This window comes from Canis lupus, chromosome 27 (genome assembly GCF_011100685.1).
Source record: "Canis lupus familiaris isolate Mischka breed German Shepherd chromosome 27, alternate assembly UU_Cfam_GSD_1.0, whole genome shotgun sequence".
Lineage (NCBI taxonomy): Eukaryota > Metazoa > Chordata > Mammalia > Carnivora > Canidae > Canis > Canis lupus.
Genome location: NC_049248.1, coordinates 40,022,611 through 40,042,136, shown reverse-complemented (window position 1 = coordinate 40,042,136; position 19,526 = coordinate 40,022,611). Strand labels below are relative to the sequence as shown.

General features: G+C 42.2%; 1 protein-coding gene and 1 long non-coding RNA gene across 2 annotated transcripts; one reads left to right on the top strand and one right to left on the bottom strand.

Annotated features, from left to right (window-relative positions):
* Positions 1-1,286: 1,286 nt before the first annotated feature.
* LOC119877651 lies at positions 1,287-17,724 on the bottom strand. Its single transcript, XR_005380104.1, has 6 exons — positions 16,917-17,724; positions 9,637-9,785; positions 8,036-8,224; positions 5,331-5,444; positions 2,946-3,021; positions 1,287-1,801 (listed from the first exon to the last, which is right to left on the bottom strand). It is a non-coding gene; the product is annotated as an uncharacterized LOC119877651 (long non-coding RNA).
* Positions 12,838-13,906, top strand: LOC102155554 (olfactory receptor 10AD1). Its single transcript, XM_038577491.1, has one exon. The coding sequence runs from the start codon at positions 13,061-13,063 to the stop codon at positions 13,895-13,897; it is 837 nt and encodes a 278-aa protein (XP_038433419.1). The 5' UTR covers positions 12,838-13,060; the 3' UTR covers positions 13,898-13,906.
* Positions 17,725-19,526: the final 1,802 nt, after the last annotated feature.

Below are 19,526 nucleotides of genomic sequence, written 5' to 3'. Positions count from 1 at the left end.
GCAGTTCTCTTATGGAAGCTCCTGGAAAAGGTAAAATTATAACTACCCTATGACCCACCAAGTGCACTACTACATATTTATCCAAAGGATACAAAAGTACTGATTTGAGAGGGTGCATGCACCCCAATGTTTATACCAGCATTATTATCAATAGCCAAACTATGAAAAGAGTCCACATGCCCATTGAATCTTGAATGGGTAAAGAATATGTGGTGTGTGGTAATATATTAAGTGGTTATGTAAAGTTACATATATGTCATATATATATGTAGTGGAAATTACTATAAATTACTATATATATATATATATTACTCAGCCATCAAAAAGAACAAATCTTGCCATTTACAATGACATGGATGGAGCTAGAGAGTATTATGCTAAGCAAAATAAGTCAGAGAAAGACAAATGCTATGTGATTTCACTCATGTGGAATTTAAGAGCAAAAACAGATGAACATGGGGAAAGAAGGAAAAAGAGAGAGGGAAGCAGACCATAAGGGACTTTTTTTTTATACCAGCTTTTTATTTTTTTATTGGTGTTCAATTTGCCAACATATAGAATAACACCCAGTGCTCATCCCATCAAGTGCCCCCCTCAGTGCCCGTCACCCAGTCACCCCCACCCCCAGCCCACCTCCCTTTCTACCACCCTTTGTTCGTTTCCCAGAGCTAGGAGTCTCTCATGTTCTGTCTCCCATAAGGGACTTTTAATGATAGAGAACAAACAGCATTCATGGAGGGAGGTGGAAAGGGATAAGCTAGATGAGGGATGCATAATAAGGAGAGCACTTGTGGTGATGAGCACTGGGTGTTATATGTCAGATGAATCACTAAATTCTACACCTGAAACCAAACTTACATATATGTTCACTAATAGAATTCAAATAAAAAGTTGACAAAATATTTATATAATATTTCTATAAATAAAGGACCAGACATAGGATTTTGAGGCAAATACTACCAACCAAGGAAAAGTAATCTAATTTTAGATAACTGGAAAAAGAGGGAAACGCCTCAACTCTTTAAATGATAATTTCAATACCAAAACTTGTTAAAGACAAAATAAACTAATCTCACTCTCAAACATACTTGCAAAATTCTTTAAAAAAACGGTCTCCTACATGTATTAAAAATATAATACCTTATGTCATGAACAAAGTTGAGTTTGTTCCAGTACTAATTCAGAGTTTACTTCACATCAGAAAATGAATTATGTAAATCACTACATTAAAGGACAAATGAAGAAATATCACACTGCAATCTCGGTAGAGGTAGGAAAGTCATCTGTTTTATTAAACATTTATGCCTATTTATAATTTTATAAAAAACAACACTTCTCAGCAGACCTGGAATAGAAATGAAGTTCCTTAAGCTATTAAAATCATTATACACCAGAACTTAGCAGCAAATATCCTCCCCCAAAAGTGAAACATTAAAATTACCTTGAGATCATAAATAAGCCTGGGGAGCCATTACCCTACTTTTATTCAATATAGTAGGTTTTTTTTTTTTTTCACTTAAGCTTTACTTGGTTAAAATAGAGTGCAATATTGGTTGCTGGTTTCTGGAGTAGAATTCAGTGATTCCTCACTTACATACAATATCCAGTCCTCATGACAAGTGCCTTCTTAAATACCTATCTATCATCCAGTGTGCCTAGGTAGCTCAGAGGTTAAACATCTACCTTCATTTTGGGTGGTGATCCTGGGGTCTTGAGGTTGAGCTCCTGATTGTGCTCCCTGATTAGTGGGGAGCCTGCCTCTCCCTCTCCCACTCACTCTGCTTGTGCTCTCCCTCTCTCACTGTCAAATAAATAAATAAAATATTTTTAAAATTATAATAATACCTACCATCCATCTAGCTCATCCCCACCTTCTCCCTCCATCAACCCTCACTGTGTTCTCTAAAGTAAAGAGTCCTTAATGGTTTGTCTCCCTTTCCTTTTTTCTTTTCCTCCTTTCCATATGTTCATCTCTTTTCTTTCTTAACTTCCACATTATGAGTGAGATCATATGGTATCTGTCTTCTCTGACTCACTTATTTCCCTCTAGTTCTATCCACATTGTTGCCAGTGGCAAGACGTCATTCTTTTTTTTTTTAAGACGTCATTCTTTTTGATGACTGAGAGATATTCCATTGTGTATGTGTATACATACTTAAGATTATATGGAAGATCTAGAAAGTACAATAAAGCAAGGAAAATAGATAATTGGTATAAGAACTGGAAATAAAAAAGCAAAACTGTCATCATTTACAGATGATGTATGGTGGTCTTCATAGAAAAACTAAAAGAATGTACAGATAATACACTAAAATTGGTAGATCTTAACAAGGTTACTGGGCACAAAATCGATATACAAAAACTGAATTGCATTCTTTATACCCACAAACATACAAGAAAATTAAAATTTTATGATGCCACTTAAATAGTATCCAAAATGTAAAGTACATAGGAATAACCCTAATGACAACAGGCAATCCTTCATGGAAAGATGCATATGATTCATGGACAGTCTCTAGAGAAAATCTAAACAAATGGAAATATACACAGACTTATGTCACATAGCATCAGTAGAGTTAACAACTCCTTGCTCTAATGGCTCTGGAAATTATACCACTTTTGGACATCTCTTTTTTTGATTTACAAGTGACCCTTGAACAACACGGGTCTGAACTATGAAAAACCACTTACACATGGATTTTTTACAGTACAGTGCTCCAAATGTATTTCCTCTTCCTAGTGATTTTCATAATAAAATTTCCTTTCCTCTAGCTTGCTTTATTGTGCCAATACAATATATAATACATATAACACAAAATATGTGTTGATCAACTATTTATGTGATCAGTAAGGCTTCCAGTCAACAGTAGGCTTTTAGTTGTTAAGTTTTGGGGGAATTAAAGTTTTATGCAGATGTCTGCTGCCCAAAGGGCTGTGCTTCTTACCCTTAGTTGTCCCAGGGTCATCTATAAATATTTTGTCACCCGAAGTTGAATTGCGTATCATGCTTGGGTTGGAATTCTGTCAATAAAATGTTGTAGACAAGAGGTTATAAGGAAATGAGTAGACCAGCAAGCTTTCTTCTTAGCATATCAATTAATGGTTATAAAAATAGCTATTTTTTAAAAGGTTGACAGGGGATCCCTGGGTGGCGCAGTGGTTTAGCGCCTGCCTTTGGCCCAGGGCGCGATCCTGGAGACCCGGGATCGAGTCCCACATCGGGCTCCCGGTGCATGGAGTCTGCTTCTCCCTCTGCCTGTGTCTCTGCCTCTCTCTCTCTCTGTGACTATCATAAATAATAAAATTTAAAAAGATAAAAATAAAAAAAATAAAAGGTTGACAAATTGGTTTTTTTCTGAGAATTTTTTGATGGAAATCTGAAGGAATCTCAGATATCTTGTGCTGCAAAGATCAATATCCTGAAGCTTAACTTTTGTGCTTTATGCTTTAAAAACATGCCTTCCTCCATCCTGAGTTATGTTACAGAAATGTCCCAAAGAAATAAATTAGTTTTTAATTTGAAAATGGTGCTGGGGGTATATGGTGGAGTGGAGAGAAAAAGCCATCCTACACATTTAGAATGAATAAATTTTATAGGAGTCTAGGGTCTCCAGGAGTACAAAGAAGAGCTTTAGATGATTGAGGGGATGTGAGGATAACTGCGGGGTTTTTTTAGGTGATGCAGAATCTAATTCAGTGCTGAGCAGGCTGGATTTTAGAAGAGCAGTGGGTGGATCAGGAGAAAAATGGTTCTTCAGATCTGAAGGAAGGAAGTGTGATCAGGGAGTGGTAGAGGATGCTGGTTAGTAGGGGAGCATGTTATCAAGGAGAGCATGTGACTGTGTGTTTACCACCCTATCGACATCATTGAAGAAGTTGACTGGAGCAGAATGGGTACTCAACCAACACAATGGTTATCATTGTGTTGAATGCAGCATAATGGTATGAAAAAGTATTTCACTGGGGACAAAGGGAGCGCTGCCTACATCATCAGAAATCCTAGCTAGAAAATAATTTCAAAATAAAATTGACAGACCAGAGTGAAAGGGCTCCCATTTTTGAAACTGTAGACATGGGGATAATGATACTTGCCAGGCCCCTTTGTCTATCAAGGTATCTGATAAATGGACCAGAACTTCCCTTGGAAAACCTGAGACTATTCTACTACACCTTACTTACCACCAGCCATGGACATAGCCTCACAAGGGAGCCTTGAAATCAACTGCTATTGGACTGTCCCTAGGGATCCAGTTAGAATGGTAATACCTCACAGAAGATAGTTGTTGGCCTTATTATACTTGGCTCCCCCACAGTAACCGGTTAGAATCTCACACCTGCCTGTGTGCATATACTCCTTGCCCTATAAACAAGCTTCTGGTTTGGAGCAGAATTCACTGCACCCTCACTCTGTGACTGTGGATCCCTCTTCCGGGCCTGAGATCAGCACAGCCAATGTCATCGCCTTCATTTACCAAAGCCCATGGAGAAGGTCAGTGAACGTGCTCACTTCTGCACTGAAAGCTGACCCTGACTTGGTTGGCATCCTTCAGAGATTAATCCCCCTGGTTCCCTCAGTGACCACCTGTGTTCAGATGCCACCAAGGGTCTGCACATGGAGGCCATGAAGGAGACTCCATTAACCTCCAGCTTGTCCATTTCTCCCTCTCTAGTTGCCTACCTCCGTCTCTGCTTTTCTAATTCTCTCCCGACTACTCTGTTCTCTGAATCACCCCCCTGAGTTTCCATCAGGCTCTCAGAGTCTGCCCAGCAATGCTCATGCCTCTGGATGAGGGGCACATGCCTTGCATGTGTCTGGTGGGGCCAGTCTGGTTTGCAAAGACCCGTCTGTAACTGATGCAGAGAGGGAGACAATCCAGAAGCTCAGTCTTTCATTTCCAGAACTTGAGGGAGCAGTACCTTAATACCTGGCTATTTGATTCTGATTCCAAATGACCAGGGAGCTATGCCTAGCCTGCCTAGTCACCCTCTCAGTCTCTTTTTCCACCTTTGGCTTTTCTCCTCATTTATTCTGTGCCATGATTTGGGTCCTTAGTTCTCTGTCTCCTGATGAGCTTCTCTCTGTCCCTTCCCTGCAGGGTCACCTGTTCCTAACTTTTCCACATATACACCATCTTATGACATGTGAAAACTTTTCCTAGTTCCTTCTCTCTATTGCAGTGTCTCTAGTTCTCTCTTTGGCTTTAACTTTTCTCCTTTTTTGTCTGGTGTGGGTGGGATCTCTCCACTATGTCTAGGACTACTTTTTCTCATTTCTTTCTTCTCTCAACCCTTCCGCTTGGTGTTTGTGCATGTTGGTATTTTCTACTTACCTGGTATTTTGCTTTCTTGTTCCCTGGAGAAAGAGAGGTTGAGAATTGACTCATGGATGATCCTCTCTTAGTGATTGTGCTCCAGAGCTTGAGGCTGATGTTTTTGCAATGTTTCTGTAAGCCAGATTAAGAGTAAATGGGACTCAAATATTTGGGGGGAAAACTGAGTTAGATGGAAAGATCCTTCTGACAGAGAGAGGCAGGAACCATTAGGAATATTGAGATCCTCCTTTCTCTTGTTTCTGCATGTGGGAAGCTGGCCGGATGTTTACAGTAGTCCTTCCACATGTGAAGGGAAACCACAGAGAGAGGGAGAAGAAACAGAGATCACATCTAATGTTTTTTTAATGTGCAATACATGGCAACCTCTAGTTACATGTTATTTAGCTAATCCTTATTTTATAGGAGAAAAAACTTGTGACTCAGCTAGCCAACTGCACATTATAAGTGACAACGCCAAGATTGAATTTCAGGTATGCTTGCCTCCAAAGTCCCCGTCCTTAGCCCCTTAGCCTCACTGCTTCTCTATAAGGTGAGATACCAGGTTCCAGATATTTGTTGAGTATCTAAATATATAAGTATTCTCTTTTTAAGTTCATCCATTTGTTTGTCTAGGAATCCTTCTGTCTTTCCCCCTTTTTCTCTTCTATTGTATCGATACACGTTTCTCTCCCTTCTTCTCTCTCTCACGATCTCTCACTTTTCTCTCATTCTTCTCTAAGCTCCTTAGAATCATTCCAGATACCACATATTTTATTGAAGCCCTAGTGGAGCTCTTAACTATATCATAGTACAGTTAAATTGTAAAATATCTCTACCTTCAACCATACTGCATGCTCTGCCGGAACTTAACAATGCTTAGAAATACATTTTTTACTTTGTGGAATCAATTTTTAAAAGGCTTCAGGCATTTGGAGCATTACTGACATTTAAAACTGTAAATGCCTTAGCTAATATTTTTTGTTTATCCAGGCGTAGGTGAGGAGACTTTAGATTTGTCTTACTACAAATACTGTTCTGTGTGATTTATGTATATACATGTTTACACACACACACACACACGCACACACATTTTTGACTGAATGAATAAATTTCCTCTTAACCTTCACAACAGCCATTGGACAAGTATGTTTTTCCTCATATTATAGGAAAAATGTTTATAGAAATATATTTCTAAGTTGATATCAATGGCGGCATTAAATAATGTAGAAAGTTGGAACTCAGGTGGTCATTTATTCTACAATTCTTTTGGTGAATGTACATTGAAGACTGCTATGTGCTAGGCAGTCTTCCCAGAGATTAGGATGCAAAATCTCTGTGGTTAAAGAGCTTATAGTAGAGAGAGGAAGATGTTATAGCATGTGATCAGTGTTTCCTCTAGAAGATGCAGGAAAAAATGTAAATTCCTATGGGCCAACCTGGGCAAGAGTAGTTGAAGGCGTCACTCATGGATGCAGGACTTGAGGTTGGTCTTGTAAAAGCAGGGTTTTGTCAAATAGAGAAAATGTGTATTCCAGAAAGAGGGACTAGTTTACACAGAGACCTGGAGGTCAAGAAACTATGGTGTTTGTGGGGGAATGTGAGCTGTGGCTGGAATTCAGGGTGTCTGTAGGAGAGTAGGGAAAATTGAATATTATTGGGACTTAATATATTATGGAGGTTACAAAGAGGAGAGTGGAAGGCGACTTTGTGGTTTTTGATTTAGGTTACTAAGAGTCCAAATAATACCATTAAATAAGAAAGGAGGTTAGGAGGAGGAACCATGGATCCTCCTGGGGACACTGATAACTATGCAGGCTGGTGTCTATCCTTTGTCTTTGTACTGGACCAAGTCTAAACCAGACCTGACATACTGGAACTTTCATTGAAATAGTCTCAAAAACCTACAGAGCAGGAAACTACACCCCTGAGGCACTTGTATCATTGTTTAAAAGCCCTGTGGGACAGAAAATTCCTCTAACTACCATTTCTGCTTGTCCTAAACTTGAATGAAACAAAACCACTGATCACCATAGAGGTTTTCCCTCAGCAAACTACCTCAACTGCACTGAAGCTCCTTTTTTTTTATATATATATATCTGCCACCTCCTCCTTCCTCTCCCAATATAAAAATATTGGCATTCTCTCTAGGTAATATCTGGTGGTTCAGAAGTACCGCTTCCGTGGTAATTTAGAATGTCATTTTCTGAACTTATATCATAAATATGCTATTTAATTAGGTATCTTCTTGCACCCTCCTACCCACCCCAACCCTATTCTGTATATTCTTAGGTCTGATAATTCCGCTTTATTATGAGGTCAAGATTTGTCTATAGGTGTGGGGGATAGCAACAGGAGGATTTTCACTTCCTTTTAGCATTTTAGGCCCTAGGACACTAAGTGACCCACGGGGGGGGAAAAAAAAAACTTACCATGTGGTCAACCCCAGCAGGAGCTAGGAGCCCTCCAACATAAGGGCTGGAAGCCAAAACTCAAGCAAGTAATAAAATGTTTGTGTGGACTTTTTTTTGAGACCTCTTAGTGATAATATAATATTAAGTGGCTACTAGTGGTAAGAGTTGAGTGCTCAACCATATCTCAGCCACTCTCCTTGGAGACACTTTTGAGAAAATAAACAATGTAGCAAGATGACAGAAAACTTTCACTTTCAGTCTAAAGAAGAGAAGTCTTAGTGACTTCAAATATCTAGATGACAAGATTCTTACCCTCTCTGGGTTCCAGTTGCTGTTGAGAAGTTAATTAGCCTATGAGCTCTCCAAGAAAAATGCTGTCATGCACACACGTTTTGGCACAACATCTCTGAGATGCATGGACACCCTGAATCATGTCTTCTCACTCCTGGGGCTCCTTGAACTTCAGAATATATATATATATATATCCACCACAAAGTTTTTCTGCTCAGAAAAAATAATGATTTTTGGTTTTAAGGTCATGAAAGTATGAATTTCATCCAAAAAAGAAGGGCTTAGAGAAACCAGATTTCAAGCTTTGTTAGATTTGAAATTACTAGAGCCACATTGTATGTATTTACACATTTTATTTATATGTTTATTTATCTACCTGCTAGAAGATAGCCAAGCCTCACAGGAGCTGAAGCTTTCTAAAAATATACATGATTTTATTTAAAAAAAATATATATATATACACATGATTTTAAGAATGCTAATAAGCTCATTTGCAAATTAAGTGAACCAACCCATTCCTAAACATTTTTTTTTATTTTTTTAATTTATTTATGATAGGCACACAGTGAGAGAGAGAGAGGCAGAGACACAGGCAGAGGGAGAAGCAGGCTCCATGCACCGGGAGCCCGATGTGGGATTCGATCCCGGGTCTCCAGGATCGCGCCCTGGGTCAAAGGCAGGCGCCAAACCGCTGCGCCACCCAGGGATCCCAACCAACCCATTCCTAATGCAGGCATACTCTCCAATACGGTGCTGTGTTATATTATCATTCCATTATCATAGCATTTTAGGAAACAGGAACATTGTGGCTGTCAAATGTATTCAATAGTGTCCTACTCCTCTTCAGTAGTTATAACAAGAATCAGAATCTTAACATTTTAATGAGACATTATCCCACCAGGCTATTCTACGATAGCAGTCTTTGTTCTTTGTGTTCCTGTGATCATGGAATATACTTTTCTTTTCCTTAACTCATCAGCATTGTGCTTTGAGCATTCAGCATATGTGTAACAGCAGAACTTTCCCTCTCAGGATCATCTCAGACATCATTGTCACTCAAGGTTTCTTGTCATTTTAACCAAAGCTCTATCACATTTCTTTCTTTGAATTTTATTTCCATATATGTGATTATGTACTGCTAATACCATTAGGGATTTTGAGGGGTCCAGCAAATAACACTGCTCTTCCTACCTGGTTCTGAATCATCTGAGCAATGAGACAGGTTGCAGGTGAAGGCTAAAACAGCACCTTTATTTTAACAAAGCAGACATTGGTTTCCTAATCCAGAAGCAGAGAATGAAACAGACAAACCTATTCCCCTGTAACTGACACGACTGTACAACCACAAAGTCTCCCTAACCAGGGGTAGAGTCTGCTCTGGAGAAGGCCACTCACTCCCAAGGGGAAATTGACCTCAAGAAAGGGACAGAAAACTCGTGCTTTGTTTCTCCTTCTCGAATCATGAATTCAGTAAGCCACTCCACTCCCCATGGGAGCATGTGAATGATGAAAGAAAGGTCAAGAATGTTATGTTATCACACATAGAAAGGAAACATCGGGAATATGGAAGAACTTATTCCTTCCCTACCCACCCCTAACAGTATCTAGCATTGTATTCTTACCCCATTAAGTCTATGATTAACCATAAGAGGTAAGACACATAAATAGTCCTACTTCCACCATCCTATTGGCTGCTCCTCCAACACAAATCACTGCTCTGCAGAGAGGCTCTTGGAATTTTTGTAAAGTTGTATCTTGCTTGCAAGTAGTTCTAAAAGGAATCAGAACAGTATGTGTAATTAATCATTCTGAAGCCAATCTGGACCCACAGCTGAAAACTTCCTCCCTATTCCTCTCTCCTTGCCAAACTGCTCAACTGCATTGCCAACATAACTTACCAGAGGTTCTTCAATTAGATTAAATTAAATAATTAAATTACAATAAAAAGTCATGGCATGTGTGAAATATTTATTAAACTAGTATGAATTTAAATGAGATTACACACCCTAGACTCTTTAAACAAGAAACCTAAGGGGTCATAGACAGTTATGTATTTTATATCTATACCCTTGGCAGAAGAAATCCCATAATCCTCTTCTGGTTTAACAGAGAAATCTCACAAGTATATATACACCTTTCTAAAAACAGACATCAATTTACATATTTCTACAGCCATTATTAAGACCACTAATAAAATGATATTTTAGAGGTTCACCATTAGTTTTAGACCACAGAGCAACAATTTCTGATGTCTAGTTTCAGAAAGTTCTTTTTTGGAAACAACTACAAGGACCTGTTTTATATTACAGAATAAGGGGTTGTCTACAGCTAAAGGTGATGATGTTTTCTTATATTCCTGCTGGTTATTCTTCAAGTGACAATTAAGAGGACATGTGATTTTCAAGTCAGGGTGCTAAAACTCAGCACTGGGATAGAATTAAAAGTCCCGAGAAGGTCCAAACATATAGTATGAAAAAGTGGAGCAAGTACGCTGATTTAACAAGTGGAATATGTGACAGTTAAAGTGCAGTATATAATGTAACGTAGTAGTATTATTTAAGTAAACACTCATCATCTATATTATGGATGTTGAAGAACTGACAAGGTACCACCACAACTATCTTCCAGAGTGGACCAGCAGGTCAGACCATCCTCCGTGGACCAGTTCTTCTTCAGACACCATGAGATTTTCTCTATTATTTGCTGCAGTGATTCAGTGATAAACATCATCACCATCCAAGCCACAGAATGAGGTAGGATGTGATTTTCAAGTCCTTGTCCTATTTATTTATACAAATGCTTGGCTGATTAACCCCTCTAGATGCCACTTATCAGCAGGTATTCTTTCTGGCACAATGAACCAAAATAAGCATTTATATAATCCTATGGATCCTACGGCCTTCTTAGGTTGAGCTTCAGTGTCTTCTTGGGCAAGTCCCAGGCTTGTCTGGAGCATAGCTCACTGCCTTCATTGCCCAGACTCTGACCTCAGCCACAACATGTCCACTGGTCCCATGATCCCAAGCCACTTCTCGGGTTAAACATTGCTCTAGACCCTCCCTGCCCTCTCTCAGTCCTGAAGAGGAGTTCTAGAGACAAGTTCTAGGGGAACATCCCAAAGTACAGATGGGAATGGCCTACTGCCTTGGCGTATCAGGAAATCACCTAGAGGGAATCCAAAGCAGAAAAGGGTGGCAGTAATGGGGTAAGTCTCTTCTAAAATTAAGATAGGCAACATGAGATATTTAAAGAGACAGAGAAGGAAGGGGAGTCCAACCAGAGGTCACTGAATGGCAGACACCCACACCAAATATGAGAAAGGGAGAGGGAGAAGAAAACAGTGAGAAATGGAAGTGCAAAAAGGAGGGGGAAAGACTAACATACGGGTAGAGTAAGAACGTGTGGGGAAAGGCCTGAGAGAAAAGAAAATGAAGAAGAGTGGTTGGCAGAACTGAAGGGTAAGAAGGAAAATACTAACCATCTATAAGGATCTAAGAGTGGAAGGGATCTCTCTAGAATCCTAACTCTGAGACAAGATGAAAAGTGCAAGAGAGATTAAACATGAATATGAGTAATAATACCCACCATTTGCTTCAACGTGGATGGAACTGGAGGGTATTATGCTGAGTGAAATGAGTCAATCAGCGAAGGACAAACATTATATCTTCTATTCATTTGGGGAATATAAATAATAGTGAAAGGGAATAAAAGGGAAGGGAGAAGAAATGTGTGGGAAATATCAGAAAGGGAGACAGAACATAAAGACTCCTAACTCTGGGAACCGAACTAGGGGTGGTGGAAGGGGAGGAGGGCGGGGGGTGGGGGTGAATGGGTGACGGGCACTGAGGGGGGCACTTGACGGGATGAGCACTGGGTGTTATTCTGTATGTTGGCAAATTGAACACCAATAAAAAATAAATTTATTAAAAAATAATAAAAAATAAAAAAATAAGCATGAATATGATGACTTCCTAAAAGTTGCAATAATGAGAAAAGACATGAGAATCCTGAATGTTCATTCTCTGATGATGGGAAAAGAACAAGACTTATCCTGGAAGCAAACGGACAAGTCAAAGTTTTCTGAAGGTCCATTCCAGAAATGCTGAATTTGTGCTCCACTCATACCTTCCCTTGTCTCACGGCAACGGTTGCATCCTTTTCACCCAACGGTGCATAGCCCTGTATTCCAACCTCTGTAGGAAACTGCCTTCATTAAGAAAGCATGCAAGAGCTCAGAACTAGGCCCCATCTCCCGCATGCACAGCATGGGTGGTGGATGCAGCAGCACCAACCACTGGGAGACGGAGTCTGGATAGATGGTAGATGACTGGTAAGCATGGCTGTTTCCAGAGATTTGCAAATCATTCTCACCTAAGGGGCAATGCTGAAGGGGAGAATGTTATTGTTTCCTCTGAAACCTCAACCCATTCATCATTTTAAATACATACAGTAAGGCTGAGCACTTTTTTTCTTCTAGGAAAATGTGTCTAAACATCTCCCAAATATGATCTTCTATAAGCTAACAGCCAGCATGCTGTTCCCTCAAATACTCCATTCCTCACTTTCTTAAACTTTTCCTCATTGCCATGGGTTCCAGGTCCAACCATCTTAGCCTTGCACCTCTGAACACATTTTGGAGAGTGGCTAATCCTCAGTGTTTACAGCCCTGGGGCAGATGTGGTACTTCATTTGAGGCCTGCCCAAATCAGAATAAAGTATAACTATCGCTTCCTGTTTTTGATAGGTGACCCTGGTATCCTCACTGCCCCACAACATTGTCAATTACATCTTTTCCTAATGTTCAAAACATTGACCACCACTCATTGTCTTTTATAGCTGGGTCTCTGGGCTCAAGTGAGTACCTTACATTCCCTACAAACTATCTCACCTGTGCTTTCTTGTCCTCCCTCCTCAAGCAGGTCCAAGACAGTGGACCTAAGGAATGGCAGCACAGTGACAGAGTTCATCCTCGTGGGCTTTGAGCAGAGCTCCTCTTCCACTCAGGCATTACTCTTTGCTCTCTTCCTAGCCCTCTACAGCCTTGCCATGGCCATGAATGGCCTCATCATCTTCATCACCTGGACAGACCCCAGGCTCAACAGCCCCATGTACTTCTTCCTTGGCCACCTGTCCTTCCTGGATGTCTGCTTCATCACCACCACTATCCCACAGATGCTGATCCACCTGGTGGTCAAGAACCACATTGTCTCCTTTGCCTCTTGCTTGACCCAGATGTATCTGGTTTTTGGTGTAGGTGTTGCTGAGTGCATCCTCTTGGCCTTTATGGCCTATGACCGTTATGTTGCTATCTGCCACCCGCTCAGCTATGCCCAGATCATGAGCCGGCAGGTCTGTGTGAAGCTGGTGAGTACTGCCTGGTTCTTTGGGCTGATCAATGGGATTCTGCTGGATTATATGACATTTCGTGGTCCCTTCTGTAGAGACAACCACATAGAGAACTTCTTCTGTGAGGCCCCCATAGTGATTGCCCTGTCTTGTGGAGACCCCCAGTTTAGTCTCAGGACAATCTTTGCTGATGCCGTCGTGGTGCTGCTCAGCCCCATGGTGCTCATTGTCATCTCCTATGCCCGCATCCTGGCCTCCATCCTTGGCAGAGCCTCCTCCTCAGGTCGAGGGAAGACCTTCTCTACTTGTGCCTCCCATCTGACTGTGGTCATCTTTTTCTACACCTCTGCCATGTTCTCTTACATGAACCCTCGCAGCACACATGGCCCTGACAAAGACAAGCCTTTCTCCCTCCTCTACACCATCATCACCCCCATGTGCAACCCCATCATCTATAGTTTTCGAAACAAGGAAATGAAAGGAGCCATGGTGAGGGCCCTTGGGAGGACCAGCCTGGCACAGGCAGAGTCTGTCTAGTAGGAAGCCTCCAAGAAGAAATGCTCCCTCCCCTAACCCTGACAATTGGGAATCCTCCCATGCTAACAGGTTCCAGGAAAGAGCATTCATCATTTTCTTCCTACTAGCAGCAGACCTGGAAGATCCTGTTGATGGCTTATGCTCATGTCTGATTTCATCAAGTGCTCTTTTTTTTTTTTTCTTTTGGATATAACAGTTTATTCTTTATTCTTTCACTTGTTTTTTTTTTATTTTACATATATATATATATTTTTAATTGAAGTTCTATTTGGCAACATATAGTATAACACCCATTACTCATCAAGTGTTCTTTTATCTTGGTCCTTTTCAGGATAATTCGAGACTTTGTTTTTCTTCTATGTTATCACAACGGGATCTGATAAAGACATAAGTGCACTTGATTCCATTTCATTTTATTTGTACAGTACTTTCACACGCCATTCCCAGTCTGAGTTTTGCATAAATTTAGGAGTAAAGTTTTCTTCTCTTTTAACTTACCATTTTAGTCTTATTTTCTTTCTCACATTCCAACTCTCATATCCTAAACCCACCTTCTTCCACCCCACTTCTACATAAGAAAATGAGAAAAAGTTCAGAAAAAGAGAATAAGGGAGCAGTGTTGACATAAGAAAAGTCAGAGAAAAGAAAAAAAATGAAAAACTAAGGATCATCACTCTGAACTCCATATTCTTAGCCTCTGGTAGTCCATGAGGAAGAACCTATGAGTGGCATTAAATGCCACCATAATAATGCATTCAACTTATGTTTATGCTTGCATATTGTTGAGAAGGGGAAGTGAGAAAGGCTAGCCTGTCAAACCCCTTCCCTAAATCTTCTAGTTTCCTTAAGTAACATGAACTCTGATCCAAGTAGTCAATGCATCTGTCAAGCTTCTCAAACCACTAGTTTCCTTTCCTGGTTTGGACTCCCAATTAACTCCACTCTCCCTACTGCCTTCTTTTTTTCCGAACCACCTTTCATTTCATTCCAACTCAATCCTATTGCATCTTACTCCCATCTTAAATGGAAACTCCATTTCCTGTAGTTTAAGGAACACTTCTCCACACTACCTACCATTGCAGATGTCTTTCCATTTGCAGCCCTGACCTCTCTCACTTCCTCTAGCTTCTCTCCTTAACCACATTTAGCATCCCTTGAGAGGGTAATTATATTCTAAGCCAGCTTGTTCTTTGAAAATTACATTTTTCTCATGCCCCTTTCATAATAATAGAAAATGGGACAGGTCTGTTATTTTCTGGTGCCACTTCCATAAGATAAATGCACTTCAGTCAGGATTCCCTCAAAAAAATATACTACCCTTTCCACATCATACACATCACACTACCTTCTGCAAGGAATTTAAAATAGTAGCTTCACTACTGAAGCTACTGCTTCACAAAGTTCTAAGCTTTTGAGTCCAAATTGGTTTATCTCTAGATATCAGAGGACATGTGAGAAGGCCTTCTCAGCAGCAGTGAAGAAATGAAACACCACTGTAATCGAGAAGAAACAAAAAAAGTAGAACATAAAATTTTCATTATCAAAGAGATTTTACACCAGGCATAGTTAAACAGGAAAGAAAGACTTAAAGACTACTGAAATAGGAAATTCAACTCTAATGAAACAAGTGGCTGGAGAGTTATTAAGAACTGCAGTAAGGGGCTTGCCTAGCTGGCTGAGTTGGTTAAGAGTCTGCCTTAGGCTCAGGTCATGATCCTGGGGACCTGGGGTCCCACAATGGGCTCCCTGCTCAGCAGGGAGACTGCTTCCCCCTTCTCCCTCTTCCCTCTACTCATGTTTGCTCTCTTTCTCTCAAATAATAAATAAAATCTTTACAAAAAAAAAAAAAGAAAAAAGAGCTGCAGTAAGGGCCAGCTGTGTGTGGTGACTGGTCTTACTGAAAGGAAAAGTAAGCTTACAGGTTGTAGTTTTGCCGTTGGAGCAAGGTGCCCATTGATGTTGGGTTCCTACCCTTCCATAGACATTAGGAAATAGGAATACTATCTTTCGGAGGATTACATTTCAAAAGGATGGTTCCTCAGCCATGAGAAAGACTGGCCTTCAAATTGACAGAAGGAAAAAAAAAAAATTGACAGAAGGCTTAAAGAAGATTCATATACATTTAAAAAGGGGCTAGAGAGGGTGACGGGCACTGAGGGGGGCACTTGATGAGATGAGCACTGGGTGTTATGCTGTATGTTGGCATATAGAACTCCAATAAAAAAATATATACAAAAAAAATAAATCTCCACAAGAATTGATGCTAATCAAATCAAAAATTTCGGCCGTAATTGTGCTGGATAACTTAGCTGTTACAGAGCTTGTTATTAAAGACTTCAGAATGCCAAAAAAAGCCGGGGGGGGGGGGGGGCGGTGTAGAGAAAGATTGGGATTTACAACTTTTCTAAAATAAATGGTTTGAGAAAAAAGAGGCCAGGGACCCAAATTTAAGGTGAAACTTGCAAGGACTGCCTGGGTGGCTCGGGGGTTGAGTGCCTGCCTTCATGCCCAGGGCCTGATCCTGGAGTCCCTGGGATTGAGTCTAGCAGCTGGCTCCCTGCATGGAGTCTACTTCTCCCTCTGCCCATTCTCTCGTGAATAAAGAAGTAAAATCTTTAAATTAAAAAAAAAAAAAAAAAGATGAACCTTGCCCAAAGTTGTCAAGTAGAAAGGGGAATGGTGGGGCCTTCTTGATTACCATAGAGAACAAAAGAAGTGTTTATTCTTCCCCCTAGGATCTCAGCTTCCGCAAGTTTGAGAATTCCTGTCTCAAAAGAGCCTTTTAGAGTAAAAAGAAAAAAAAAAAAAAAAGGAAGCAAACAAAAGAAAGAGTGCTTTTTAAAAAGTTTTCCAAGGAACTTCTTGACTTTACATTTGCCCAACACTTTTGTGCGCTGACAGTTTGGGTTTTAAGCTCAGTCTAATAGGGCAGGCAAGAACAAATAATGGTGACATGAAGAGCAAACGTTTTAAGGGCCCTATACAAAGTACAACTGGGAAGACGGGAACAGCAGCTCACATTGATCAAGCACTTGTGTTCTCACAGCTCTACGTTTAATCTTCACAAAACCCTTCAAGTACCAGATTACTTCCATTCGGAGATGCAAAACCGAGGCTCGGAGAAGTCAAGGAATTTGCTCAAAATCACACACGTTCAAACGGCACTTCTAACGCAGGCACCAATCCCAGAGCGTCACTCCTAAGGACGTTATTGAAAAACTGTCCCCAAGCACGGGGCACAGGCTTTACACGAAGAGTTGGTCCTTCGAAGATAGAATCAAGCCTTAAAGCTGAAGCCACGCGCGGCGCGGCAGGAATTCCAGGCCCTGAGGAGGGGTCTGCTGTGTCGCCGCAACGCTTCCCGCGGCCACGGCGGACGGTGAGCGTGGCCGCGAAGGCCGTAGAGTCAGGCGGAGCGACCTCACGCTCTCCTCCAGGGCAAGCACTTTCTCAGTCGAGGCCCCGGGCTCCGGGGGGGGGGGGGGGGAGGGGGGGCTAGAGAAGCAGCCGCCCCGAGGCCTCCCTACCGCAGCCTGTGCCCCGGTCCCGGCCCCCGGCGGGCACACGGAAAGCGCCCAGGGACCGCGGACACCCACGTGACTGCAACCACCAGAAGTCACTCCGCGGTGCGCGTCCCGTCCCAGCCCGCTCATAAATCCGGATGCAAGTCCACCTGTCGTGGGAGGGCGCGCGCTCAGGGCCTGCAAACGTGGGTAGGGAATCCAGAACTCTAGCCGCGGTGCCAGCTCGAGCCGCCCTCAGGCTGCGAGCTCGCCCGGGCCCCGCCCCAGCCCAAGCCGGCGCCATGTTTCCCAGCCCGGCTCGGAGCCACGCCCAAACTACCCATGAGGCCGTGGGCCGCGAGCCGATTGGCGGGAGGGGAGGGGGTGGGCGGGGCCCTGGGGGCGGGAGGCGGGGAAAGAGAGCCCAGAACCACCACAACTGCCAATCAGCCTTCCCCAGCCTCTCCGAGCTCGGTTACGGCAGCCAATGAGCGCCCTGTCCTTGGTCGCCCCTGGGCGGAACCGCGCTCACCGGAAGACTTCCGGGAGACGCCAGCTCGAGTTCTGGGAGACTCGGCAGCCGCCGCCCCCGCCGGAGGCGCGGATTTTAGGCTTGGGATACCCTCGCGGTTGAGTGGAATTGTTGAAATGTAGCGCCCCTTCGGTGGAGTTAGGGATGGGATGGGGTGGGGTGGGGTGGGGTGGGGTGGGATGGGCGCGGAGCAAGGCTGGAGGCAGGGCTGAGCGCAGATATTTGCCCCTCACAGCGAGTCCTCCTGTCTCCTAGTCTTGCCCCCCCCCCCCCATACGTAGCCTACTTATTTTCTGGTGGTCGCCCCATTTTGGCGAACTGTATAATTGTCGGGCTCCTCTTCCCTCCTGGACAACGCCGTTGTCTTTGGAACTTCCTTACCTGCCCTTTGCAGTTATTCCAGGAAGCCTTCCTTGACCCCTTCCCCTTTCTGGGCTCACTGGACTTTGAGTTTCCTGCATGACCTGTGCAATTTCCTAACCCTGTGCTCTTACTTAATTACTTTTCTATCTTCCCCCACGTTTGTGATTCATCTTTGAGCCCTTAGCACAGTATCTGGAGGTGGTGTGGCGCTATCTTCTCAATGAAGTCTTAAGCAGAAGCTTGATGTATTAACCAAATAACAAAGCTCTTCTAATTGGAGAGGAAGGTTTGAACCCCCAAGAAAACCTCTGAGCCCCTTATTATCGGTTGACTTAAGCTAAATATTCACTTTAATATATAGAAATATGGCTTACCCAAGACATGAATATTAAACATGTCTAGATCCTCTCTCTGCACGTTTGTTTTTATATTCTAGTCTACAGACCTCGTTATCTATTTGCCTCTTCAGATCAATTCCTCATGCAGTAGCAAGCATGTCAACAGATCCCCTTACCTCTGGCTTTCTATTGGGTTCAGCCAATGAACAGTATAGGCCAAGTAGGAATGTGAGGTTAGGCTCTTTAATCCTCTAGCTCTTTCCCTGTGGGGCTGTTATGGCAAGCTCACCTGAGTCCCTTTAGCTAAGATCTCAGCTCCTGTCATTTAGGCTTCTTTACCTGGTTCTCTATTTTTAAGTTTTGGAACTGCCACCTCCCATTACCTTCTCAGGCTTAGCCCATCTAATACCAGATTTGGGATACTGTAGCCCCTTTGCAGTTTCCCTACACCTAGCTCACACTGTTGTATATGATCCTTTGCAAAGATCCCCAAACTATCCTAATTTGAGTATCCCATCTGTTTCCTGGGGATACCTACTATAAGACCATTCTCCTACTGAAGCAATGAAAACATTTCAAGTGGAAACATTTGGAAGGCTATATGATGTAGTAGAAAGAGCATGGGCTTTGACGTTAGAGAAAATGCAGTTTCATGTCATTCAGTTACTCATATCCATTTGGCAAATGTTCCACAGTCCGTCCTATTAGCTGCGGTAGGTATTTTAGAGAGTGCTATGGCACACGGCCTGTTCTCCAAGAACCCTCTTCTCCCACTGGGATGAGCCCTAACCAAGTTAGTGTCATGGAACACCCCCGTGCCCCCATTATCACTACAAACAGTGCAGTGAAGCTGGATTTCCTGGGAATTTGGAATTGGTATGCAGTAGGTATAG

Bases quoted from the DNA above. Each gene is read 5' to 3' on its own strand.
- LOC102155554 (XM_038577491.1), top strand. From the start codon at position 13,061: ATGGCCATGAATGGCCTCATCATCTTCATCACCTGGACAGACCCCAGG.